Raw genomic sequence first — 25,995 nt, forward strand, 5'->3', positions numbered from 1 at the left:
TAATAAATCCAACACTGGCATCAGTGTGGGTTTATTATTCTGAGAAGTTTGATACCAAACTTCCCAGTATTCAGTGTAGCCATTATGGAGCTGTGGAGTTCGTTTTTGACAGACTCCCAGACCATATACTCTTATGGCTACCCTGCACTTACAATGTCTAAGGTTTTGCTTAGACACTGTAGGGGCATAGTGCTCATGCACCTATGCCCTCACCTGTGGTATAGTGCACCCTGCCTTAGGGCTGTAAGGCCTGTTAGAGGGGTGACTTACCTATGCCGTAGGCAGTGTGAGGTTGGCATGTCACCCTGAGGGTGGTAAGCTGGTAAGCAGTGTGTCTGTGCTGAGTGAGGGGTCCCTAGGGTGGCATAAGACATGCTGCAGCCCTTAGAGACCTTCCCTGGCATCAGGGCCCTTGGTACTAGGGGGGTACCAGTTACAAGGGACTTACCTGGGTGCCAGGGTTGTGCCAATTGTGGAAACAATGGTACATTTTAGGTGAAAGAACACTGGTGCTGGGGCCTGGTTAGCAGGGTCCCAGCACACTTCTCAGTCAAGTCAGCATCAGGCAAAAAGTGGGGGGTAACTGCAACAGGGAGCCATTTCTTTACAATAGGTCACAGTAAAAGATAATGAAAGCAAACATTGCACCTGCACTGTAATAAGGGGACTTTGTGAACTGGACAAGAGGAGATAAATTCCACTAACAGAAAATAGTGGCAGAAAGAAAGCACAATGGAGAAATAAAAAGCAAGAGTCAAAGGGCTGGGCACCAACCCTAAGGAAAAACAGGAAACTGCGAGTTCTTACTGTGGAGGATGGTCAATACCCATCGCCAGTAGCCTTGTTCTGGTGAAGTATGCCCTCTGTAGAATCTTTAATTGCACCAGCCTGAAGCCCGCCTGAATGGCTGCTTCCATGGGTAGCTGCAGTCCTCTCCCCTAACGTTCCTTGGGTTGTTTCCATTTATAGCATAACTCCACAAGCTAGGGGAGGCTGTGGTCATGCAGTGTGGCATAGATCTGCAGCAAAGCATGCTTGTGCATGGGGACACTCAAGACTCTCCTTGAGTAGTTTCTTCCACAATGTCACAGTCTATCTACATGTTTAATCATCTGTTTCGGCTGCATATAGTGAAGAAACTGACTCCCTCTAGGTTGAATGGTTCCTGCAGCTCTGGGAATGGTATCTCCCTGCCCCTCCAAACATCCCCAATTTTAGCTATGCTTAAGTGGTCCCACGTCCTTTAGCTCTGAATCGTTTGCAGCCCCTTTACTGTGCCTGTGTCCCAGAATGGTGTCACTAGCAAAAGCTTCACTCTCAAGCTTGGAACGGCAGTCACCCTCTGCCGCCTCCGACAGCGTTGCAGATTTGACAGAGGAATCTTCTGTCCCTCTCCGTAAAGGCTACTAGGGTAGCCTGTCTGGTCAATGGCCCTCTTTTTTGCTGCCCAGGAGGTGTCCTTCTGTGATGTGAAGACCCATTCATAAACCATCCATAACTGGATCTCCCAATAGTATAACCGTACATTTGCGAGAGCCAGTCCCTCGTCATGGGCCTTCTGAGACAGGGCATAAAAGGCTATCTTTGGGGAGCTCCCATCCCATAACAGCTCTCGTGTCCCTGCGTCCACATCTTGAAAAACCTGTTCGGGCCTCAAAATGGGATGTTCTGTTCTGGGATGTTGGCCCTTGGTGGAAAAGGTAAAACGTTCCTCTCGATCTCCCTGTTCAGATATCCCCCTCTGCCTGCCCATCTTTTGGCATCCGTCGCTGTTGAATATCTGCCACAACTTTTACCCCCTTGATTTAGCCTGGTACATAGTGGGGGCAGTTTGAGGACATCTTTTCGCTCTCCAGCTCTGCTTTTATGTCCCTGTTCTCCTGGCATCCAGACCGTTACCCAGTTGGCAACCTGACTGGCTGTTTCTCCAACCTGTCCCAGACTTCCGCCACTGGGGCAAAAAATGTGATTCAGCATTAACAATTATCTGAAGTTTAGCTTGTAAAAACAGGGCATAACATGGTTTAAGCTGCCTCAGGTGCTTGTTTTAGTGTGTTTTTTTTTTTTTTAAGCCACTGAAACATTTCACGTTGGCGCTGCACCATCGCACTATAATCTGGACAGATATTCACTCCATCCCCCAAAACCAGGCTGTAGGGACTATGCATCTGAGCTTCTTGCAAAATTACATGTCCGATGTGAAAATTGAGCAATCTGGTCACCGCTGCCTGAGGGGTCCCGAGCGGCGGTTGTCCAGGAACCTTGTGAGCGTGTTGCAAAGTAAACAATTTTGCTGCCCTCCCCTCTCACAGCACTACGGAGGATAGCCGCTCCTTAAGGAACAGTTCCATACTGGGGCCCACAACTTTCTTCGGGATTCCCACCAGTTGCACATCTACAGCATAATTTTCCTTCGGCATCATTCTGAGTGGCCACACCCTTTCCAGTGTTCATTCTCAGACAGCACCCTCCAATGCGGTGGGTCCAACCCAGACGAGAGAGGACTCTTTCCACCACCCTGTCTGCCAGCCGTCTGTGGTCAACCCTCAGGACGTTTATATACTGCTGTATCAATTTTCAGCTGAAGCGCCGTTTTTTTTTTTTTTTTAATAGCTGCCAGTGTTGCTGTGTTAACATCGACTGTCACAGGTGCCCCACACCCAAATCCACTGTTCTGGGCTGTATCCTCTGGCTGGAGCCTCCTGGCAGATTATGGTTGCGCCATCTTCAGGCTGCTGGACTTTTGGCTGCTTGCACTCACCCAATACCAGAGGTGGCCGGTCCCACCCTTCACTGAGTGGCCTCCAAAGTAGTCTACACAATCCAATTTTTCAGGGCTGCCACTGAGTGCTGTCCTCTCTTGGCTTACTTTGAGTCTGCCTCACGGCTCCACGCAGGGGGACCCAACCTAGGCTAGAGTGACCCCCCCCCCCCGAGCAACCTACTGTCTCAAGCCAAGTTAGGCTCTTTTTTTAAGGTATTCGAATACACGAATTTCATAATTTTGGAAATAATTGAAATATTGTTTTTCCAATGATAAAGCACTAAATCACCCCACTACCTGTTTAATGGCAATAGCTTTTTGGATCACAGTAGGATTGTGTTGGTTTATGGAAGGGTTGAAGACCTTGCCCTCACGTTGAATAGGCCGTGGATCGCAGAAGACTTTATCTTGATACTTTTATTAGACTCCCTAGATAACTGAGCTCCGAGTATCCGTAATCCTCGAGGAGGGAGGCAAAACAGATGTGATTAAGACCATGTAGTGTACATGTTGGCTTTTGGCACCTTGACCTAGTAAAACAGTTTGTGTTAACTGCTTTATTTGATTATTTAGTTGTCAACACAAATAGGCCTTTGGGAATATGATACAGAAAAATACTATCTCCTCCTTTGCCATCAGGGTCACATGGACACCCATATACTCTTATTCCCTCCCATTCCCTAGTCTGACTAACTCATTAGGCATCTGCTGGGGCTCAAGCTATTTCTTTAATGGACACATTGGTTGGGTTAGGGATCTAAGATAATTCTGACCGCTGTGAAGGGAATCCCATTGTCCGTAGGCCTGTCTACAGTGTCATCCAGCATACTGTGGAGCCTTCTCATACTTTTCCGAACATTTTTGTAGTGCTGTTGAGCAATAAGGCTACTTTTGTAATTTTTCTTTTCCACTAGGCCTCTGGACAGTACATAACAGGTATTTCCACAGGTATCTCTTCTCCTCTGCTTCAACCAGAGTTTTTAATTAATATCCAGTCTTGGATCTTCTAACTTGGTGATCAATTTGTTGCCATACATAGTTGGTATGGTCAGGTTGGAATATTGGACTTTATAACTAAAAACAGCAACCTTTTTAATAAAGGATCCTGTCACTGATCAATTGGACTTGGTTTCATCATCAGGGATTTAAGTACATACCTGTGGGCTAGAAATTCAGCAACCTTCCACCACCTGCTCATCTTCAGTGATTTGAGAAATGATAATGAAACCACTAGAATTACCCGCAATGGCTTGTTCGGATAGAAGTTAGTATCGGATGCACTCATTTTGCTGATTGTGTGTAGTCTCCTGACATGTTTTTATTCTAAAATGATAGCCTACTCCTTCCATGTGTTCGTACTGGGGCTATGGCTTTTGTGTAGGCCCCCAACTGTGTTTATTCTACCTTGCATTTGTTTGTACTGTGGCTAGGAATGTGTTACCAACACAGTGCCCTTGTGCAACATTGTGTGCTGCACAGTAGGTTGCTAACTGAGCTGTCAAAGTAAGTAGCAGGAAAATAAGAAGGGTGAAACTAAGTCAAGGACTGAGCATAATAGTTGTATAAAGAAAGACATTTCTAGTTATTCACAGCTCTCACTATCACATCTATTCCTGATGAGGGCTATGATGATATATAGCACAGTCAAACAGATTTCTAGCCTGAGCTTGTTCACTGAATAATAGTGCCTCATGAAAAAAACAGATAATCATAGTCTCCTAAACTTTCACTGTGTGCAAGCACAAGAAGCCCTCCTGCAGTCTGACTTTCTCCTTCTCAAATGTTGGATAGATTTCCCCATGACTGCTAGGCTCGGAGGGTAAAACAGATGCTGCTGTTGCAGGATTTCCTTAGCCCTGCTATACATTTGCCTACTCCAGCATGCCAGGATTATTGAACATTAGGGTCTTGCCATCCTGCACTCCTCACCAATCGTCTCATCACATACCAGCCTACCAGCCAACTGAAGGCTGCTAAAAATGTCCTGTGACATGGCATGCATGTATTTGTTTTCGCAGCTGACTGCTTCCCTGGTCAGTAAGGGGCTGAAAAATTGGACCGGACTGGTTAGTACACGGGTCTCCAACTTTTTTTGTAATTTGAGCTACTTGTGTTCTGGGAAAATACTCCTGAGCTACTTATATTATTAGAGTTGTAATACTAACCATATAAGACCAGATTACATTAGTGCCTATCATATGCAAGATTATCAGCAGTGGTTACTTCAGTTCATCAGGCATGTTTTCCAGCAGCAATGTAAAAATGTGTTGCAAATGTGGTGTCTTAACAAGGATAGCCCATAACAGACTTGCCAGCAGTTTTCCTAGCACCAAGTTAATAATATAAGTAATAAGTCTCCCTTTTTTAAGTCAAATATCAGCTTTGCATAGGATTTGGAAATTCAGCCATTTTCCCCCAAACATTAACTTATGACTTTTGAAAACACACATTCTAGTCTCAAACACATGCTTTTCAATTTTGATATGCACATATTAATTCAACCAAGTAAAGGCTTCAAATTTGAGTTCACTGGGTTGCACTCAGAAGAGGTAATTACTCCAGTATTGGAACTTTTATAGATTCACATGCTTGAATCATTTCCCGTTGTCGAGATGGGAGTCCCCTATACCTTTAAGTAGTATTAACATAGGTTTAAACCTGAAGGCCCTTAGGCCTCTCAGTTTAGCGCACTATCAGTCACTTTAAGAAAAAGAACTAAACGTTGTCATTGTCTTCGATGGTAACCACGGTTTCCTCCTTGCCGTCTTCATCGCTGACGACCCCGTCGACTGTAGCTTCCAACACAAAACTGTCGACGGTTAAGATATCAAAAAGGACTACATAGACGACTGCTCCTGTCATACTGTCGACAAAGGCGTCTACGACTCCGTTGACGAGCAACGTCGACGAGGGAAAAATCATGCAAAAGTCAAGAAACAGTTATTACACTGGAGTATACTTCTCTTAGTAAGATAACCCCTCTAATTTGTCTATCTCCTGGAGGGTGACTAATTGGATGATGAGGGTCCATTTGGTACAGCACAGTCCCTCACAGTTGAACATAAAATACAATGGTGATGAGTACGGCAAAACTTATGACACACAATACTACGCAGGTGATCAAGCATATTAAGAGGCTTTATATATGCTGAGCTCTTTAATATCCGATCTTGGAGCAATGTTAGCCGATGACATTAGGCACTTTCCTGCTACAGAAGAGGTGCAATCTCACTCATCCCAGTTTCTCGGGTATCCACCCTGTGTCTGAGACCAACCACTCTACTGCTGACGAATGTGGCCACACCGGATATGACCCTTCCACATGAGACTGACATATCAGAATGAGAATAAGAGGAAGGTGAGCTCCTCGACAACCATTCGGAGTGGGATGAGTATATTATTCCAGCTCCACCTTCTCCTTCACCTTCAAAAGTAGATTCACCTCCAGAGAACATCAGAGGATTCCACAGCTAAGCGTTTCACACTTCCAATGCCATCCAAGCAAACTGTTTTCTATATGACTTTAAGGAACCATTCCAAAAGTCAGTACACTCAATGTCACTAGTAGGTTACATATGGGAGGAAGGTTTGAAGGGCATTCAAAACCCAGCGACAGTCACAGCAGTGCTTCGACGCCTGGATAAAAAGTATAAAGCACTTGAAGATGCCCAGCATGCTTGACTGGTCACCCTCACCCAAATTCGGTAAGATCAAAAAATCCATCTACACCTCCTGATAGAGGGTAGACGATTAGACAATATTGGAAAAAGATTTTCCTCAATGTCTAGTCTAACTATAAGAGCGGTTAACTCCCTGGCAGTGTTAGCCCGATATGACAGCCAATTATGGGCTGGCATCGCGCCCCATATCTTGATCAATTGCCGGAGGACATTACGGCAGAGGCTAGAAAGACATTGCTTGAGGGAGAACACACATCAGCAGAGATAATGGATTGTGCGATGGACATAGCCATTACTGTGTTTCGTCAGCTTGCAGGGGCTGCTGTCCTCATAAGGCAAGGTTGGCTGAAGGGCACATTATTCTGTCCGAAAGTACAGAATAAAATACTAGATCTTCCATTCGATGGTCGAGCGCTTTTTGGTAAACATATTGACGAGGCATTACAGTAGATAAAATCAGACCTGAGACGGCAAAATCTTTGGGAACACTCCAGTTTCGTAAGTTCTCCTTTCGAGCCCAAGAGGGCACGGAGTGCCTTCATATAGGGTAGCCTACCAGCAGTTCGGATATGTTTGCATCTACCTCCTAGCAACTTCAACAGCAATACTCCCAAAGACCACATCTGCAAGCGGCTTACAGTAGGTCTATCGACAGGGGACATTCAGCTCCTCCAACTAAGGACTCTGCTCGCAGAGCATGATGTGTCCAGGGCTCTGGCTACCCCCAAACAACCATCTCCAAATTAAAGCAGAAAGATCTCACTATTTCTCCAGCAATGGCAAACCATAACATCGGACCAGTGGGTCTTACAGCTGGTAAAATGTGGACACACACTGGAGTTTGTCCAAATGCCTCCTCGCAATCCTCCTCACAAAACTTCCCCAAAGTATCTACAACAACTCAAGAGATATCAACAAAATGCTCCTCACTGGCGCAATAGAAAAGGTGCCTCTGTCACAGTGAGGGATAGGATTTTACTCCAGATTCTTACTCATTCATAAAAAAAAATGGAAAGACTGGAGAGACCAATCCTAGATCTCAGAGAATTCAACACCTATTTGAAAAAAGTAGTTCCGCATGATCACCCTACAGGACTTCCTCCAGTTGAACCAGGGAAACTGTCTAACCTAGACCTGAAGGATGCATATTTCCTCATCCCAATTCATCCAGCCCACACAGTACCTAAGATTTGTGGTATCCGGAAGCCACTTTCAATTTAGAGTCCTTCCATTCAGTCTAAAATCAGCTCCCAGAATATTCACTAAGTGTCTTGCTACTATTTCAGCCTTTCTCAGGACAAGGAAACATCAAGTATTCCCATACTTAGACAACTGGCTGATAAAAGCGAGCACCTTTTCTGCAGCTCGCAGGTCAGCAAGAAGGTGCATTGTCTTACTCAACAGCTTAGGTCTAACTTTAAACTGGGAGAAATCCAAACCACAGCCATCATGCATGATAACTTTCCTAGGGACTAACCTGGACACTCAATCCAGCATGACCTGCCTCATTGTGGAAAGACAGCAAAAACTGCTATCTCTGGCAAAGTCAGTGCAAAGTTTCAAATTGGTATTGGGGATGATGTTTTCATGCATACCTCTAATTCCTTTCTGCAGACTCAAAATGAACCCCCATTAAGAACAGCTCAATATTAAGTGGGTCCAGGGTTTGGGATCTTCAAAGATCACATCAAAATTTGGCCATCTCCAAGGCTTTGGTGTGGTGGTCTCAGAAACATAATCTTTCCGTCGGCCTATCTTTTTTTCATCGCCCAGCCCCGTGTATAATCACCACAGATGCCTCTCTGGAGGGTTGGCCGCGGTTTTGCAGGACCTGCAGATAAGTGGCAAATGGCCACCATCCTTTCAAACAATGCACTCAATCTGCTAGAGCTAAAATCAGTCCGCAAAGCCTTGCAGGCTTTCCTTCCAAAGATAGCCGATACAGAAGTGGTAATCAGAACAGACAATAACACTACAATGCATTATATCAACAAACCGGGAGGCACAAGATCCCTTCCTCTCTCCAAGGAAGCTCAGGAGATTTAGAACTGGGCTGTACAGCATGGCATACTCCTAACAGCAGTTCTCCTTCCAGGCATCCAGAACAAGGTAGCAGACTGGCTCAGCAGACTAAAATCTGTCACAAATGGAAACTAGACCAGTCCGCGGTCAGCCACATATTTTCCCAGTGGGGATCACCCAACCTCTACCTATACGCCAGCCGGTCAAACACCATATGCCAATATTACGCAAGCTGGCATCCGAGGGGATCATGGGGGGGGGGGTGCGTTTTTCATAACATGGTCTGGAATCTTTGCCTATGCTTTTCCGCCCATTCCATTGATCCCGAGAGTCCTAACATAAATGGAGAGATCCATGCACGCTGATATTAATAGTCCGCCAGCATTGGTTCACAGAGCTTCTTTTGTCAGTGAAGCCTCGCATCCCATTGAGAACATCTCCACATCTGCGAACAATGAACAGACAAGTCTTGCATCCGAATCCTCAATCGATGCTTTTATCAGCATGGCTCCTGAGCACCTTGAGTTTTTGCACTTAAACATTCCGCAGAAGTGCAGAGATGGTGTCAGAAGCCAGAGCAATTAGCGCAAACATGACTTATTCTTGTAAATGGAAGAGATTTTGTTTGTGGTGCCAACAACAACAAATTGATCCTATTTCCTCATCACCGGAACAAATATTGCCTTATTTGCAACAGTTGGCGCACTCTGGTCTTGCCCATTCCTCCATAAAGGTTTATCTGGTGGTGACTGCATCTTATAGACGGTCAGACTTCACCTCCGTAATGGTAAACAATTTCTAAAAGGGCTTTTCAGAGTTTTTCCACCCTTCAGACCACCACCACCTTCCTTCTGGAATCTAAACATGGTTCTTGCACAACTCATGAAGCAGGCATTTGAACCGATACATAGAGCTTCTATGAAATTCCTTTCCTGGAAAGTAGCTCTCCTTATTGCTCTAACATCAGCCAGGTGTGTCAGTGAGATACAAGCACTATCCATACAAGATCTTTTTTTACAGACTAAACAAGATAAAATAATCTTGCGCACAAACTTGCATTTCTTTACAAAAGTCCCCTTGGACTTTTATTTAAATGAGCCCTTAGTTTTCTGGACATTCTTTCCAAACCCTACAACTCTAGCGGAGAAGGCTCTACACTCTTTAAACATTAAAAGATGTATTAAATTCTATCTGGACAGGACCAAAGCATTTCGCAAAAAAACAGCCAACTATTTCTGGCTTTCAGCGCACCCAGACTGGGTCAGCCGCTCTCTAAACAGAGCATTGCTAGATGTATTTCTTCAGCAATCCGGTTTTGCCTTCAGGTGGTGGACAAGCCACTGCTAACCTCTGTTAATGCACATTCAAAGCGGGCAGTTTCCTCATCAGCAGCACTGTTTACAGGTGTACCGCTCCAAGACATTTGTAGGACAGCAACTTTGAAAAGCTGCCATACTTTTACCAGACATTACTGCTTGGATAGATTATCACAAGGAGAGGTGGCGGTGGGCCAGGCAGCCCTTAGAAATGCATGGTAAATTCTCATAAGTCTAGTCTCTAATGTTTAGATTTTTAAGTTATTTATGTTTATTTAGACATGCGATTAATATATGTTTTGAACAGAGATGTGTTACACAACATGCATCAGTACTGCCTACTACTCTGATTCAAGTATGTGAGTCTATGAAAGTTCCAATACTGGAGTAAGAAAATTAGTTACTTACCTGTAACTTTATTTCTCAAGTATTGGAATCTTTCATAGATTCACATGCGGCCCGCTTTCCTCCCCAGAGAAGCTCACCTTCATCTCTTTTCACTTTTATATCCTCTATGCACTTGTGCTTAGAAAATCTAAGGAACTAGATCTTCTCTCAAGAAGGTTCCTAGAGGGTGGTGTCATCTGATTGGTGGGTCCTACGTTTGGTCCTTTTTCTTAAAATGACTCTGATAGTGCTAAACTGCGAGGCCCAAGGGCCTTTAGGTTTAAACCTATGTTAATACTACTTAAATAAAGGTACTCCGGGGTCACATCTTGATGAGGGGGAATGATTGACACATGTGAATCTATGAAAGATTCCAATACTGGAGAACTAAAGTTACAGGTAAGTAATTTTCTTATAGTTAGCTGTAGAGCTACCGGTGGCTCACAAGCTACTAGTTGGAGACGCCTGGCTTAGTAGCTGCAATATTTTTGGAAGGGCCTTCACAGATAGTGAAGTTATGCAGCGTGAATCTTTTCTGGATTTACATGCTATGCATTATTCCACCATATAGTGGTTTAGTCCGGATTTCTTCCAATTTTTGTAGTCATAATTTTGTTGTTGGGCGTCTATGAACCCCATTAGGTGTCCCCTGTTGAGTTGTACAGGTTCCTCTGGAAGGTCCGACCTTTGGTCGCCATCTTCAGTTTTTTTTTTTTTTCTGCTGTTTGGTCTGGATGCTTTGTTGAGGGCTCTCTAACACAAGGAAGAAGTTTTGAGAAAAGTTCTGGAGAGGTTCACCCAAAGTTCACCTAATTCAGAGAACACAGACAATGAAGTACTGGAGAATTCAAGAGATGGAGAAGAATTTCCTTAATGGGTTTTCAAGAATGCCCGTGCAGTGGGCTCCCTATGTGGACTGATAGAAGAGTCTTTATTCCAGTTCTGCCTGAATTGCCACAAATTCTTGCACAAGAACAAACACCTGGTCTGCAACCTGCCTAACAATAAACCATCAAAACGACGACTGCAATGCCTGTTCCGTGTTCACGTTGAAGACGTGGAGGTTGACCGAGAAAGAGGCAAGCTCATCCCCAGTAGACCTGGGTTTCTTGAGCACAGAGGAGAAAAGTTTGGACGCCAACATGCAGATCGTCAACACCCAGGCAGCCAAAAAGACGGAGACACGAGGTAAGTGTCATCGACCTCTAAGAAAATGCCAGAGTTAAAAAAAAAAAAAAAAAAAAGACTTGAAGGCAAAATGCTCGCCGACTGCAGGCATGCCCCGAGGCAAGGAGCCCCTCAGATCCCTTCGAAAGTGATACCACAGGAGGAAAGTCTCCAGAAGAATCAGTCTTTGAAGGATGGGAGGAAAAGACATTTTGACATTGAAAAGGTAGAAAGAACATCGCAGCAGGATAAGACATGTTCCAAGGACTTGTTGAACAGAAACACAACAGCAAACCTTAATGCAGAAGAACGGGTTGTAGAGATCAAGAAGAGGCATCTCGAAGTCAAAATGGACACCTTTCTATCAAAGGATGATTTCGATGGAATTTGAAAACCCCATTAGGCATTCGTCAAGACTTCAACACAGAAGGAACAGGGTGAGAAAAAAAGTCGGAGATTGAGCTTCCTCCAACTCCAGAGGAAGAGGAGCGCTTCTATGAAGAGGAATAGCTGGCCGGATTGTACCAAAGCTCTGAGGAATGGTCCTTGAACAGGAGACTACAAACCTATTGTTATATATCAAAATCATCCTTTTTTACACTTCAAAATGGAATACTCAAAACACTCTACGAAGGACTTAATCAGGACAGTAGTTTCTGTCCACACCAGTGATTGATAAACTGGCTGGTAAAACCCAAGACTTTTGTGATACTCTTGGTGGATTTCTTCCAAAACAAGGTAGAACAAGTCTGCAATAGATTTTCAAATAATACTCCTTTAGGCAGTGAAAAGTCAGTCATAGCCAACTCCCTGAGTTGGGACTCCCTAGAGTAGTTCTCACCTTCCCTCAGTGGAGGAGGTAGTATGTTTTTAATTAAGTCTACCAAATCTGGATCCCCGTACTATCCTTGCCTGCTGTGGGTGGTCAACCTAACCTAATTTCTGTTTAACTGAAATTGTTTCCAGCATGTTCAAAGATGGCTATTTTACCCGTACACTGGTCACGATTGCCCCTCATCAAAAAGCCTAACCTTAATGTCTTGGACCCAAACAGCTACCGGCCTATATCATGACTACCACTGCCAGCCAAAATTGTGGAAAAGATTATGAATATACAGCCAATTAAATATATAGATACTAACTGCCTGCTTGATCCAACACAGTTTGGATTTAGATCAGGGGCACAGTACAGAGACTGCACTCATTAAGACCTTGAAGGAGATATGATCATTACTGGACAAAGGAGGGAGAGCAACACTTAGATTACTTGATATATCATCAGCATTTGATACTGTAAATCATGAGTTGCTACTGAACCTTCTTTCTCAGCTCGGGATCTGTGGCACTGCCCTGAATCTCCTACGTTTCTTCCTCCATGACCGGGAACAATCTATGGCCTTGGGTCAGATGACATTGGAGTCTATAACCAGATGATAAAAATGCTATGGACAAAAATGGGTTGCAGTTGGAGGAAGAAAGGCCACAGTCTTGTTTCCTGTTGGAAACACTTCTACCCACACAAACCAGGAGCCAAGTGCCAATGCTCCCTAGTGTACTAGACCAGGGAAGAGAAGCCTTCAAAGAACCTGCCACTTGGTAAAGCTGTGACTCCAAGGGTGGAGAAAACATACACAAAGGGCCTAGCCTACATAAAGGGTAAGGTGCCGGGTGATTCGGTTACCACTTCAGTAGCACAGAAGAGGGCCAACATCCCATTTACATCTGGCCCACCTTCTGGCAGGGAGAACAAGAGGACGGACATCATTGGTTTAAAATGTGAACGCAGTATGGCAAACCAGTGGCACATCACAAATTCAGATGCCCTCATAAATAGTCAAACCCACCAGCATTGGGAAGAGATGGCTGAATTAATGAAGCACCTGCCTGTACAATACAGGAAGAGAGCCGGACACCTGGCAGACGGTGGACAAAACAATGCCAACTCATGCCTCAAATCGGCAGACACATCCAGGTGCCAACTGATGATGGGCATCACCTTATGCCGCCACTCATGGCTGAGTTTCAGGCTCGAACCCTGAAGTACAGGCAAAAATACTAAATACCCCTTTCAATGAGGAGCAATTGTTTGGGAGTTTGGGGATGTCACCTTGAACCAGCTCAAAAAAGATATTGAAACTGCAAAATCAATGGGAACCTTGCAGTTTTGAGGTGGTATGTGAAGGGGAACAGTACCACCCTGCAGGCCCGTGGGGGAGAGGCAGCTTCCAGTCTGGAACTTGCCACCAAATGTTCCAGGGAAGCATGCAGTCATCCACAACCAAGCAGAGTTTGCAGTACCAGCAGCAAGGACAACAGTCCTTTTGTGGAAGATCACAGGGCAGAGTACAGCCACATGGGGGAGGCTCAAACCCCACCAGCAAGTAACTTCACAACAGTCTACAAACTCCCACAAAGCTTCAGTGAGAGGCAAACACAACAATCTTAAACTCCTACACAAACCAGCAATGTGAGGAAGACATCCGAGAAATGGATCCTAAAGGAATTGCTGGAGAAAAAAAGCGATTTAGACAGTGGCAAAAGAAGAAATAAGGGCAATTACTTGACATACTGCCTAATTCCAAGGGTGGTTTGATCTCTACGGCCATTTATAGACCTCGGATTTATAAACAAGTTTATGAAGACTCAACATTCTAAATGACAACATTGCAGGAGTTCCTACCACAATTGCAAAATGGGAATTACATGGCATCTGTTGACCTAAGGCGCCTACTTGCACATACCAATGAATACAAATTGCAAAAAATATCTCAGGCCTGTTGTTAACAAGACTCTATCAGTTCACAGTATTGGCATTCGGGATAAAATCGGTGCCAAGAGTGTTTACAGAATGTCTCTCAGTAATAGCAGCACACCTAAAGACAGAGCATACAGGTCTATCCTTACTTGGACTACTGGCTAATAAGCGCAGATTCCCACAACAAGTGCAGTGCGCATATTCAGCAAGTACTGTGAACTTCATTCGCTTTGGGATTCTTAATAAACAAACAAGTCATCTCCAATACCAGAGCAAAAAATATTGGTTCGATGGCATCTGTCGCTGTAGATACACATGGTATGCATGAGCTCGCCATCTGGTGTTGGGTCGGAGTGTTACAAGTTGTTTTTCTTCGAAGAAGTGTTTTCGAGTCACGGGACCGAGTGACTCCACCTTCTGTGCTCATTGCGCATGGGCGTCGACTCCATCTTCGATTGTTTTCTTTCCGCCATCGGGTTCGGACGTGTTCCTGTCGCTCCGAGTTTCGGAACGGAAAGATAGCTGAAGACGGAAGATTTTCGACGGTATCGTTGCGATCCGGTTAGAGATAGACACATACGACGACGCGTTCAACATCGAAGCGCCTCGGTGCCCTTCGGGGTAGATTTCGGCACCCCGTCGGGGCCTAGTCGGCCCGACCGCGTGGAGGACAACGCCGATGGATCGGACCCCGTTTCGATTCTGCCCCGAATGCCACAACAAATATCCTTATACGGACCTACACTCGGTCTGTAATCTGTGCCTGTCACCCGAGCACAGCGAAGAATCCTGTGAGGCCTGTCGGGCGTTCCGGTCCCGAAAAACTCTGCGCGACCGTCGAGCGAGAAGACTCCAGATGGCGTCCACGCCAAAAGAGCGTCCACAGTTCGAGACAGAAGAGGAACAGGAGGAATCCTTTTCCATCCAGGATTCAGACTCCGACGAGCTACACTCTACAAGAACTGTGAGTAAGACGTCGAGATCAAACCTTAAAAAAGGAAAGAAGGCCCAGGGGACGCCACTGCCAACCGGCCATGGCTCCACCCAAATTCTCGGTGACCAACAATCGGCACCGAAAAAGGCCCATTCAGTGTCGAGATCGTCCGACTTCGGTCGAGACACCGGCACGCAGCCTCCTCGGGACCGAGAGAGTGCTAGACAGAAGCATCGACACCGAGAGTTCGGTGTCGACACCGATCGACGCCGAGACAGTGGCGCCGAAGACCACAGAGGCCAAGAATTTTCGGCACAGAAAAAGAGGAAGGTTACCTCGGAGCCGAAAAAACAATCGACAGGGCTTTCGGAGCCGAAAAAAGCGACATCAGACCCTGTTTCTGGCTCCTATACCGAAGAGCATTCTATGTCTTCTCAAATGAAGAAACATAGATTTGAACAAGAACTGCAATCCACTGACGTGGATCACACGCAAAAGCGTATCTTTATTCAGCAGGGGACTGGGAAGATCAGTACCCTTCCACCTGTCAAACGAAAGAGAACGCTTCAGTTTACTCCTCAGCAACAAACAACACAAAAGGTAACACCTCCTCCCTCGCCTCCACCTGTAACTCCTGCTTCGCCAACTTACACCCCGTCACATTCGCCAGCTCACACCGCCATGAGCCACGACGACCCAGATCAGGATGCGTGGGACTTGTACGACGCACCAGTGTCTGATAACAGCCCAGACACATACCCAACTAGGCCATCACCACCGGAAGACAGCACAGCCTACTCACAAGTGGTGGCTAGAGCAGCTCTATTCCATAATGTGGAACTACACTCGGAACAAGTAGAGGATGATTTTTTATTTAACACCCTCTCCTCAACCCACAGCTCCTACCAAAGCCTGCCGATGCTCCCAGGCATGCTACGCCATGCAAAGGACATTTTCAAGGAGCCAGTTAAAAGTAGGGCAGTGACGCCTAGGGTGGACAAAAAGTATAAGGCGCCTCCTACGGACCCTGTCTTCATCACCTCTCAGCTGCCACCAGACTCTGTGGTGGTAGGGGCTGCCAGAAAACGGGCAAACTCACACACTTCTGGGGATGCACCTCCCCCAGATAAAGAAAGTAGGAAGTTCGATGCAGCCGGGAAGAGGGTTGCTGTCCAAGCAGCAAACCAGTGGCGCATCGCAAATTCACAAGCGCTGCTAGCGCGATACGACAGAGCCCACTGGGATGAGATGCAGCATCTCATTGAACATCTCCCAAAAGATCTGCAAAAAAGAGCAAAACAGGTTGTTGAGGAGGGTCAAAACATTTCCAACAATCAAATACGCTCCTCTATGGATGCAGCAGACACGGCCGCAAGAACCATTAATACGTCGGTTACCATCCGTAGGCACGCATGGCTCAGAACGTCTGGATTCAAGCCAGAAATTCAGCAGGCAGTGCTTAACATGCCAGTAAACGAGAAACTTCTGTTCGGTCCGGAGGTCGACACAGCTATAGAAAAGCTCAAGAAGGACACTGACACTGCCAAGGCCATGGGCGCACTCTACTCCCCGCAGAGCAGAGGATCTTATAACACCTTCCGCAAAACACCTTTTAGAGGAGGGTTTCGGGGTCAGGCCACACAAGCTAGCACCTCACAGTCCGCACCGCCCACCTACCAGGGACAGTACAGGGGAGGTTTTCGGGGCCAGTATAGAGGGGGGCAATTTCCTAGGAATAGAGGAAGATTTCAAAGCCCCAAAACCACTACCAACAAGCAGTGACTCACACGTCACTCACCCCTCCCACACAACACCAGTGGGGGGGAGGATACATCAATATTACGAAGCATGGGACAAAATAACTACAGATACATGGGTCCTAGCAATTATCCAACATGGTTATTGCATAGAATTCATGCAATTCCCTCCAGACATACCACCAAAATCACAAAATTTATCAAAATACCATTCACAACTTCTAGAGATAGAAGTTCAAGCACTACTGCAAAAAAATGCAATAGAATTAGTACCAAGCACACAAATAAACACAGGAGTTTATTCACTGTACTTCTTGATACCAAAAAAGGACGAAACACTGAGACCAATTCTAGACCTCAGGGTAGTAAACACATTCATCAAATCAGACCACTTTCTCATGGTCACACTACAAGAAGTGTTACCATTGCTCAGAAAACACGACTACATGACAACCCTAGACCTCAAGGACGCATATTTCCATATACCAATCCATCAATCACACAGGAAATATCTAAGGTTTGTATTCAAAGGAATACATTACCAATTCAAAGTATTGCCTTTTGGTTTAACAACCGCTCCAAGAGTATTCACAAAGTGCCTAGCAGTAGTCGCTGCACACATCAGAAGGCAGCAAATACATGTGTTCCCGTATCTAGACGACTGGCTAATCAAAACCAGTTCGCTCACACAATGCTCAAACCACACAAATCAAGTCATACAAACCCTCTACAATCTAGGGTTCACCGTCAACTTTGCAAAATCAAACATTCTGCCAAGCAAAGTACAGCAATATCTAGGAGCCATAATAGACACGACAAAAGGAATAGCAACGCCAACTCCACAAAGGATCCACAATTTCAACAGGGTCATTCAACACATGTCTCCAAACCAAACAATACAAGCAAGAACAATACTACAGCTCCTAGGCATGATGTCCTCATGCATAGCCATTGTCCCAAACGCAAGACTGCACATGAGGCCCTTACAACAGTGCCTAGCCTCACAGTGGTCTCAAGCACAGGGTCACCTTCTAGATCTGGTGTTGCTAGACCGCCAAACTTACCTATCGCTTCTATGGTGGAACAGTATAAATTTAAACATAGGGCGGCCTTTCCAAGACCCAGTGCCACAGTACGTAATAACAACAGATGCTTCCATGACAGGGTGGGGAGCACATCTCAATCAACACAACATAAGAGGACAATGGAACATACATCAAACAAAACTGCATATAAATCATCTAGAATTATTAGCAGTTTTTCAAGCACTAAAAGCTTTCCAACCAATCATAACCCACAAATACATCCTTGTCAAAACAGACAACATGACAACGATGTATTATCTAAACAAACAAGGAGGAACACATTCAACGCAGTTAAGCTTGTTAGCTCAAAAAATATGGAAGTGGGCAATCCACCATCAAATTGGTCTAATAGCACAGTTTATTCCGGGGATCCAGAATCAGCTGGCAGACAATCTCTCTCGAGATCACCAGCAAGTCCACGAATGGGAAATCCACCCACAAATTCTGAACACCTACTTCACACTCTGGGGAACACCACAAATAGACTTATTTGCAACAAAAGAGAACGCAAAATGCCAAAACTTCGCGTCCAGATACCCACACAAGCAATCCCAAGGCAATGCCCTATGGATGAACTGGTCAGGAATATTTGCTTACGCTTTTCCTCCTCTCCCTCTCCTTCCTTACCTAGTAAACAAATTGAGTCAAAACAAACTCAAACTCATTTTAATAGCACCAACGTGGGCAAGACAACCCTGGTACACAACACTGCTAGATCTGTCTGTAGTACCACACATCAAACTGCCCAACAAACCAGATCTGTTAACGCAACACAACCAACAGATCAGACACCCGGACCCAGCATCGCTGAATCTAGCAATCTGGCTCCTGAAATCCTAGAATTCGGACACTTACAACTTAGCCAAGAGTGTATGGAAGTCATAAAGCAGGCCAGAAGGCCATCCACTAGACACTGCTACGCAAGTAAGTGGAAAAGATTTGTTTGGTACTGCCATCATAATCAGATACAACCACTAGAGGCAACTCCAAAACATATAGTAAATTACTTGCTCCATTTACAAAAAGCAAAGCTAGCCTTCTCTTCTATTAAAATACACCTTGCAGCAATATCTGCATACCTGCAAACTACATATTCAACTTCCTTGTATAGGATACCAGTTATCAAAGCATTCATAGAAGGGCTTAAAAGAATTATACCACCAAGAACACCACCTGTTCCTTCATGGAACCTAAACGTGGTTCTAACAAGACTCATGGGCCCACCTTTCGAACCCATGCACTCTTGCGGAATACAATTCCTCACCTGGAAAGTTGCCTTTCTCATCGCCATTACATCTCTAAGAAGAGTAAGTGAAATTCAAGCGTTCACAACACAAGAACCTTTTATACAAATACATAAAAATAAGGTCGTCCTACGACCTAATCCAAAATTTTTACCAAAAGTTATTTCTCCATTCCATCTAAATCAAACGGTAGAACTACCAGTATTCTTCCCACAGCCAGATTCTGTGGCTGAAAGAGCACTACATACATTAGATGTCAAAAGAGCATTAATGTACTACATTGACAGAACGAAGAACATCAGAAAAACTAAACAGCTATTTATTGCATTCCAAAAACCTCATGCAGGTAACCCAATATCAAAACAAGGTATAGCAAGATGGATAGTTAAATGCATCCAAATCTGCTACCTTAAAGCAAAAAGACAACTGCCCATTACTCCCAGGGCTCATTCAACAAGGAAAAAAGGTGCTTCAATGGCCTTTTTAGGAAACATCCCAATGCAAGAAATTTGTAAGGCAGCCACTTGGTCTACGCCTCACACATTCACCAAACACTACTGTATAGATGTGCTATCCGCACAACAAGCTACAGTAGGTCAAGCTGTATTAAGAACTCTATTTCAGACAACTTCTACTCCTACAGGCTAAACCACCGCTTATGGGGAACTAACTGCTTACTAGTCTATGCATACCATGTGTATCTACAGCGACAGATGCCATCGAACTGAAAATGTCACTTACCCAGTGTACATCTGTTCGTGGCATCAGTCGCTGAGATTCACATGGACCCACCCACCTCCCCGGAAGCCTGTAGCAGTTCAGAAGTTACCTTCAATTTTGTACATTTGTATATATATTACTTAATCCTTTAATAGGTACATACTTACATTTTTCATTGCGCGGGCACTATTACTATAGTACAACTCCTACCTCACCCTCTGCGGGGAAAACAATCGAAGATGGAGTCGACGCCCATGCGCAATGAGCACAGAAGGTGGAGTCACTCGGTCCCGTGACTCGAAAACACTTCTTCGAAGAAAAACAACTTGTAACACTCCGACCCAACACCAGATGGCGAGCTCATGCATACCATGTGAATCTCAGCGACTGATGCCACGAACAGATGTACACTGGGTAAGTGACATTTTCATTTCTTGGGGCACGGATAAACTCAGTCCAAGGGAAGGTGTACCCCAGCGACAAGAGAATAATCATTACTGCAGTAAACTACCCTATACAAGAAGGGGAAAACTCGGAAATTGGGGAAACCTAAGGAAGGTGGCATCATGCATACCACTGGTCCCATTTGCGAGGCTACCAATCCAGGAGTGGCTCCAAAACCAATGGTTACAAGCAACAGGGAGTTGGGAAGATTTAGTGGTTGTCACACAAAGAGCAAGAGGAGATGGTGTGTTAGAACAGATCACATATAACTCAAGGGAGGAACTTTACACAACCTATTACAACAAATGCCTCACATATTAGCTGGGGAGCTCACATACTCACTCAAGGTGAGAGGAGTCTGGAAAGAACAAGATGCAGTACAACACGTCAATATCTTCGAACTAAAAACAATGTTCTTAGGCTTAAAAGCTTTTCAGGAAGAGCTCTTAGGAAAATCAATATTGATCCAAAATAACACGATGACAATCTTTAACATCAACAAGCCAGGAGGAAAGCAATCCCTTGCTTTAGCAAAATGAGTCAAAGAACTATGGAAGTGGGCCATACAGGGGAATATGAAACTAACTGCAGTTTATCTCCCAGGAAGGGACAATCTAGAGGCAGACAAGCTGGCCAGACGGCAGCATCCTCACATGAATGGGACCTGAATCAAAGTACTCAGCAAGAACTTTGGGTGTTGCGAATAGATCTATCGTTTGGGTTTCCCAACACTGAGGAATACAAAATGCCAAAGCTTTACCTCGAGACAGCCCTTCCACCAATTCTTGCGGAATGCAGTGTGGATAGGTTGGGCAGGTACATTTGCTTACGACTTTCCCCTGTTTCCACTGATAGTGATCAGCAAATGCAGACAAAGCAAAATGATACTCAGACTAATTGCCCCACAGTGGGTGAGGCAAATATGGGTTTTGGAACTGATAGAAATGGCAGAGGGGAAACATGCAAAGATTGCCAGTAGGTCTTGTTGTATTGGTAATGAAAGAAGGAAGGGTACTTCAACCAGAGTCTTTGAGTCTGGCTTCTGAAGAGCTAGAATTCTGACATGTTAAAATTGGCAGAAAACACAATGGCTTTTCTAAGTGAAGCAAGAAAGCCAACTACCAGAAAGTGCTATATTGCAAAATGGAAAAGATACTCCCATATGGTGTTTTTTTTAAATTGATTATTAAGAAAACACAAATGAAGCAGCAGTGTTAAATATCTAATACACCTCATAGACTGCCAGTTGATATATGCCTTGTTAAAGGTACACTCTGCAGCGATTCACCTACACAAGGGGTTACATGGCAAGACGTTTCTTCACAGCCTCAGTAATTAAAGGTTCTTAGAAGGGGTAAAGAGAATTGCACCATCAAGGAAAGTTCCAGCACACACATGCAATCTAAATGTGGTACTCGTGCAGTTAATTGAACCATTGTACAACGCATTGTTTAAAATGTTCACACTAAAAACACCATTTGCGGTGGCCATTACATCTCAGCACAAGTTGAGTGAATTGCAGGCACTCACGCTTCAAGAACCATACTCAAGTTCACAAGGATAGGTTTGCTATGAGGACAGACCCACACTTCTTGCCAAAGGAAATCTCACAATTTCAGATGAATCAAACTATACAAATACAAAAGTGTTTTTCCAAAAATCAAAATCATACGCGGAAAGAGCATTACATATATTGGATGCAAGATGAGCATAATGTATTATATCAAGAAGACAAGACCAAACGGAAAGACAAAGCAACTATTCTGCTCATTCAGTTTTCTGGGAAGACCAGTAACTTGGAACTTAATTGCAAGATGGATAGCACAAACTATTCAGATATGCCACACAAAGACAGAAGAAAAACGTAGGGCAACACCTAGAGCACAGTTTACTAGGAAGAAGGGAGCAACCATTGCATTTATGGCGCAATGTGGTCATCTGTACACATGTTCATAAAATGCAGTTGTATAGGCAATCAAATGAATAAGGAGGCACAACTGGATGCTAATCTTCACCCCAACCACCACAAGGTCAACTAACCTCTGCCAAAACTATTCATAGCATGTGAATCCAGGAAAGATTCATGCTGCAAAACATTTTCTAACCTGTAAGTGTAGTTTTGCAGCTTGAAGAATGTTCTGGATTCACGAAGGAAGGAACAAGATACAAACCAAAAAATAAACTAAAGATGGCAACCAAAGGTGGGAGCTTCTGGAGGAAGCACTACAACATTGCAAAGGACACCAAATAGGGGTACGTTTATGCCCACCAACAAAAAAACAAGATTACAAACAATTGGGTAACTTCCAGAACTAACCACTAGATGGCAGAAGAATGCGCAGCGTGTGAATCCAGAAAATTCTTCAAGCTGCAAAAATACACCTATATGTGAAAAACTGTCTATTTAATACTTGCCACCTGCTTAGTCTTGTAGAATCTCCTAAAGCTTTGGATTCAGTGGAAGAAGCAATAGTGGTATGATGGAATTCCTGTACCCCATTAGGCAGGGCAAAGGGTAAATCTGTTGGGCCATATCTTTGTAGTTAAATGTAAGAAACAGGACAGATAGCTGTGCTTTTAACTCTCCCTTACAGCTGATGTTACCTGTACCAGAAAACTCTTTTGAACCTTTCCATTATGGTGGGGTTCAAACAGAGAAGTCATTAGTTGAACATTTATGACGACCTGCCACTAGTATTTCAAAGAACCAAGCCTCCTTAAACTTAACAGTCAAAATAACAGTAGTATCTCTCAAGGTAGAGAGAAACGTATACCTGGAATAAAGAGTAGATAGTTCCTAGACCTGTCAATCCTCCATTCACCTTCCTGGCTTGGGCTCCATTCTCTTCCCCTCTGCCCTCCTGGTCTTCCTCTTCTCCTCTTTCTCCTCTGTATTCTTTTACACTTGGGCAGAAATCTCTGATTAGAATTCTTTTGCTAGTGGAGTGCACTTTACTAGCCATAATCGTCTTTCATATGTTTGTGGTAAGGTAGAACCTTTTAGAATGAAACAGCACATACAAGGCTCATGGAAATCTTTGAAGGCCACTTTTTGGGGATTGAAAATAATTCTTGTTCATTGTAATCACTTGATAATTGAATTTCCCTGGCAAAACGTCTGGATTCTCAAAAGCTGGGATTTTGAGGAGGGTACTTGAGGTACTCACCACAATGATTTGTGCCTTGATGTTATTTTTGCTAGTACTGACATGCATCGAATCCTCTGTTGCTCCCCTCCCCACCCACGCTTCCTCCCACTGTCCCTTCATGAATGTCAAAACTTTTCATAGAGCCACGTTAGCAACTGAATTGTTTAAAAGAGAATCTGACGAAGAAATGCTGTATCCACCATAATTGTTTGTTTATGAATTTGCTTTGGATTCTCTTTTGTTGCAGGGCAAAAAGTGTCGATATTTAATGAACACAAGAGTTATGTTCAAGGTGTTACCTGGGACCCCCTGGGCCAGTTCATAGCTACTCTTAGCTGTGATAGGTAAGCACTAGCCTTCCTTTGAAAGAATATCTAAAACCTAATGCTCACTGTGTGGGTTTCTTTTTTTTTTTCTTTTTTTTTTTTGTGACCACAAGCTCTAATTTTACTTTTTCTCTTTGATCAGCTTGAGGCCTAATGGCTTTTACTAGATATGTTCCAAAACGTATTAGAGGGGTTATATTTTTGTGAATCTTGTGTCTGCATAAATGATTAACTATTTGAAACGGTTCCAAGTGTACTTAAGTCATGGGGAATAGAAGATGCTGCTATTGAAATCCACACTTGTTCAAAAGTATATTTTCTATCTTGGGTGTTCATTTAGAATCCTAAGCACTTAATATCTCTCCCTAGACCCCTCAGCATCTAAAACAAACAGTTGCAATTGTGATTTTCATTGTTTTGTTTTTCTTTTAACACAACTATGTTAGAAAATTAGTTAGAAAAGAGTTGTCCTTGTGGGTGAGAGTAGGGCTGGGTGAAAACGACTAGGGAATGCCCCAGAATATATTAGGGTTGCATACTGCAGAATAGCAAAGCCCCTACTCAAGCTTTTTTTCCCCTCTTGATAACTGACGAGCCACATCTTGGATTCTGATCCTGGTACACCCCCGAAGTGGCTTCAGACGCATTTTTCCCCTTGGTTGCCTAGCGTTATTGACATTTTCAAGGACGCTAGTGTGTTGAGAGCACGAGAGGTGCTATTGACAGTGCATTACTGAACAGACTGCAAATAGCAGAATTGTAGGGTTTCCTGCTGTACCACCTGATATCAGTTCTGAGAGTGGTGCACTCAGTTTTCAATGATTCGCTCATTTTCCCATGATGCACACTTCAGACAGTTATACAGTCAGCCACGTCCTCTGGCACAGCAAATCCTAGCAGCATGGGCACCATCATCTCCACCTTTTACCACCCCAATTCAACAACCTGACAGTGATAAAGCAATTTCCAAAATAAAAAATGCCCTGCAAATACTTGCTTTGAATGCAAGTGACGGAAAAGCAATTCAGAATTTTTTGAGTTCAATAAACACTGATGAACATTGTTGTCTACGTTTGGAAAACACCACTGTATGCCATTACTCTGGGGTTCAGCTGTAGTCTGTGGGCTCGTGTGCATTAAAGTTAAGTCATTAAATGTTTTGAGCTTTCCCTACCAGAATCCTATGACTGGAGGAAAGAATTACTTTCTCACTGGTGAATCAATCAGATTTGTAATCTTTTTCGTACAATTCTTTTAGTAAACATTTACCACTAAAATGATAGTCGGAGAGCTGTCATATTTATTAATTCGGGTAGCAGACATATTGTTGCTGACACTGTTGATGAATCCCTTGCGTTTCACCAAGAACTTTTTTTTTTTTTTTTTAAATTTAAACTGGGATTACCATAAAAGTATGTTATAAATGAAAACAAGGTACACTTACTAGAGGTATAATTCTATTTTCACATCCTATCTATGGGTTGGAAGGTCCCTGTAAATTATTTTAGGTAACTGCACTAATTCCTTCCCACGCTTCCCCGATTGACTCATCAAATTTGCTTATAATAATGAGCCTGCGTGCATTCACTTTAAGTATAGTACTGGAAACTAATTCACACACACAGTGATCAAACTTAATAATTGTGTATTTCAAACTGATAGTATAGCACAAATAAAAACTTTCACAACTCCTAGAGATCTGTCATTTTCTCAGAAATAATTTCTCAAAGTTCCTGCAGCCTGATGAAGTCTGCTTGGTTTTTAAAATAACCTGTCTAACCCAGCTAATATCAATTTACTCAATTCATGCTTAGTCTTATCTAAACAAAGCATGGTTTAATAAATTAACTGTGCAGATGAACTACAATGCTGTGTCCTCCCGAGAAGCCATCATGTGACCTTGAAATATTTTCAGGAGTCCCAAGACCGATAGTTTGAGCTCAAAATATGGCAATCTCAGCCTTTTGCAACTGGTGTCCTGGGGCATATAACCTTAGTAGTGAGACCAAAACTAAGCAACAAGCACATCCCGTTTTGCACTTTACCCTTAGGGCAGTGAAGTTTAGCAGTCCAACCCCTTCTCAGGGAGATTGTGTGAGGTTAGAAACTCTTGAGTATCACATCAACCAGTGCATGTTACTAGTTAAGTCAGTGCTTAGACTAAGTAAGGAAAATTTGCTTACTCCCTCTCCGTGTTCTGATTTACACTGTACCATGTTGTCCATTTGATAGTCCAGAGCAAACG

At 43.9% G+C, this 25,995-nt stretch overlaps 1 protein-coding gene across 1 annotated transcript in view; it reads left to right on the plus strand.

Moving 5' to 3' along the window:
• The window catches only part of CHAF1B (chromatin assembly factor 1 subunit B), a 216,343-nt gene that overhangs the window by 105,060 nt on the left and 85,288 nt on the right, over positions 1-25,995 (plus strand). The window contains exon 6 of the mRNA XM_069202533.1: positions 23,672-23,768. Coding sequence (XP_069058634.1) covers positions 23,672-23,768 — 97 coding nt within the window. The remainder of the gene's footprint in view (positions 1-23,671; positions 23,769-25,995) is intronic.

The sequence above is a fragment of the Pleurodeles waltl genome, chromosome 8, assembly GCF_031143425.1.
Source record: "Pleurodeles waltl isolate 20211129_DDA chromosome 8, aPleWal1.hap1.20221129, whole genome shotgun sequence".
NCBI lineage: Eukaryota > Metazoa > Chordata > Amphibia > Caudata > Salamandridae > Pleurodeles > Pleurodeles waltl.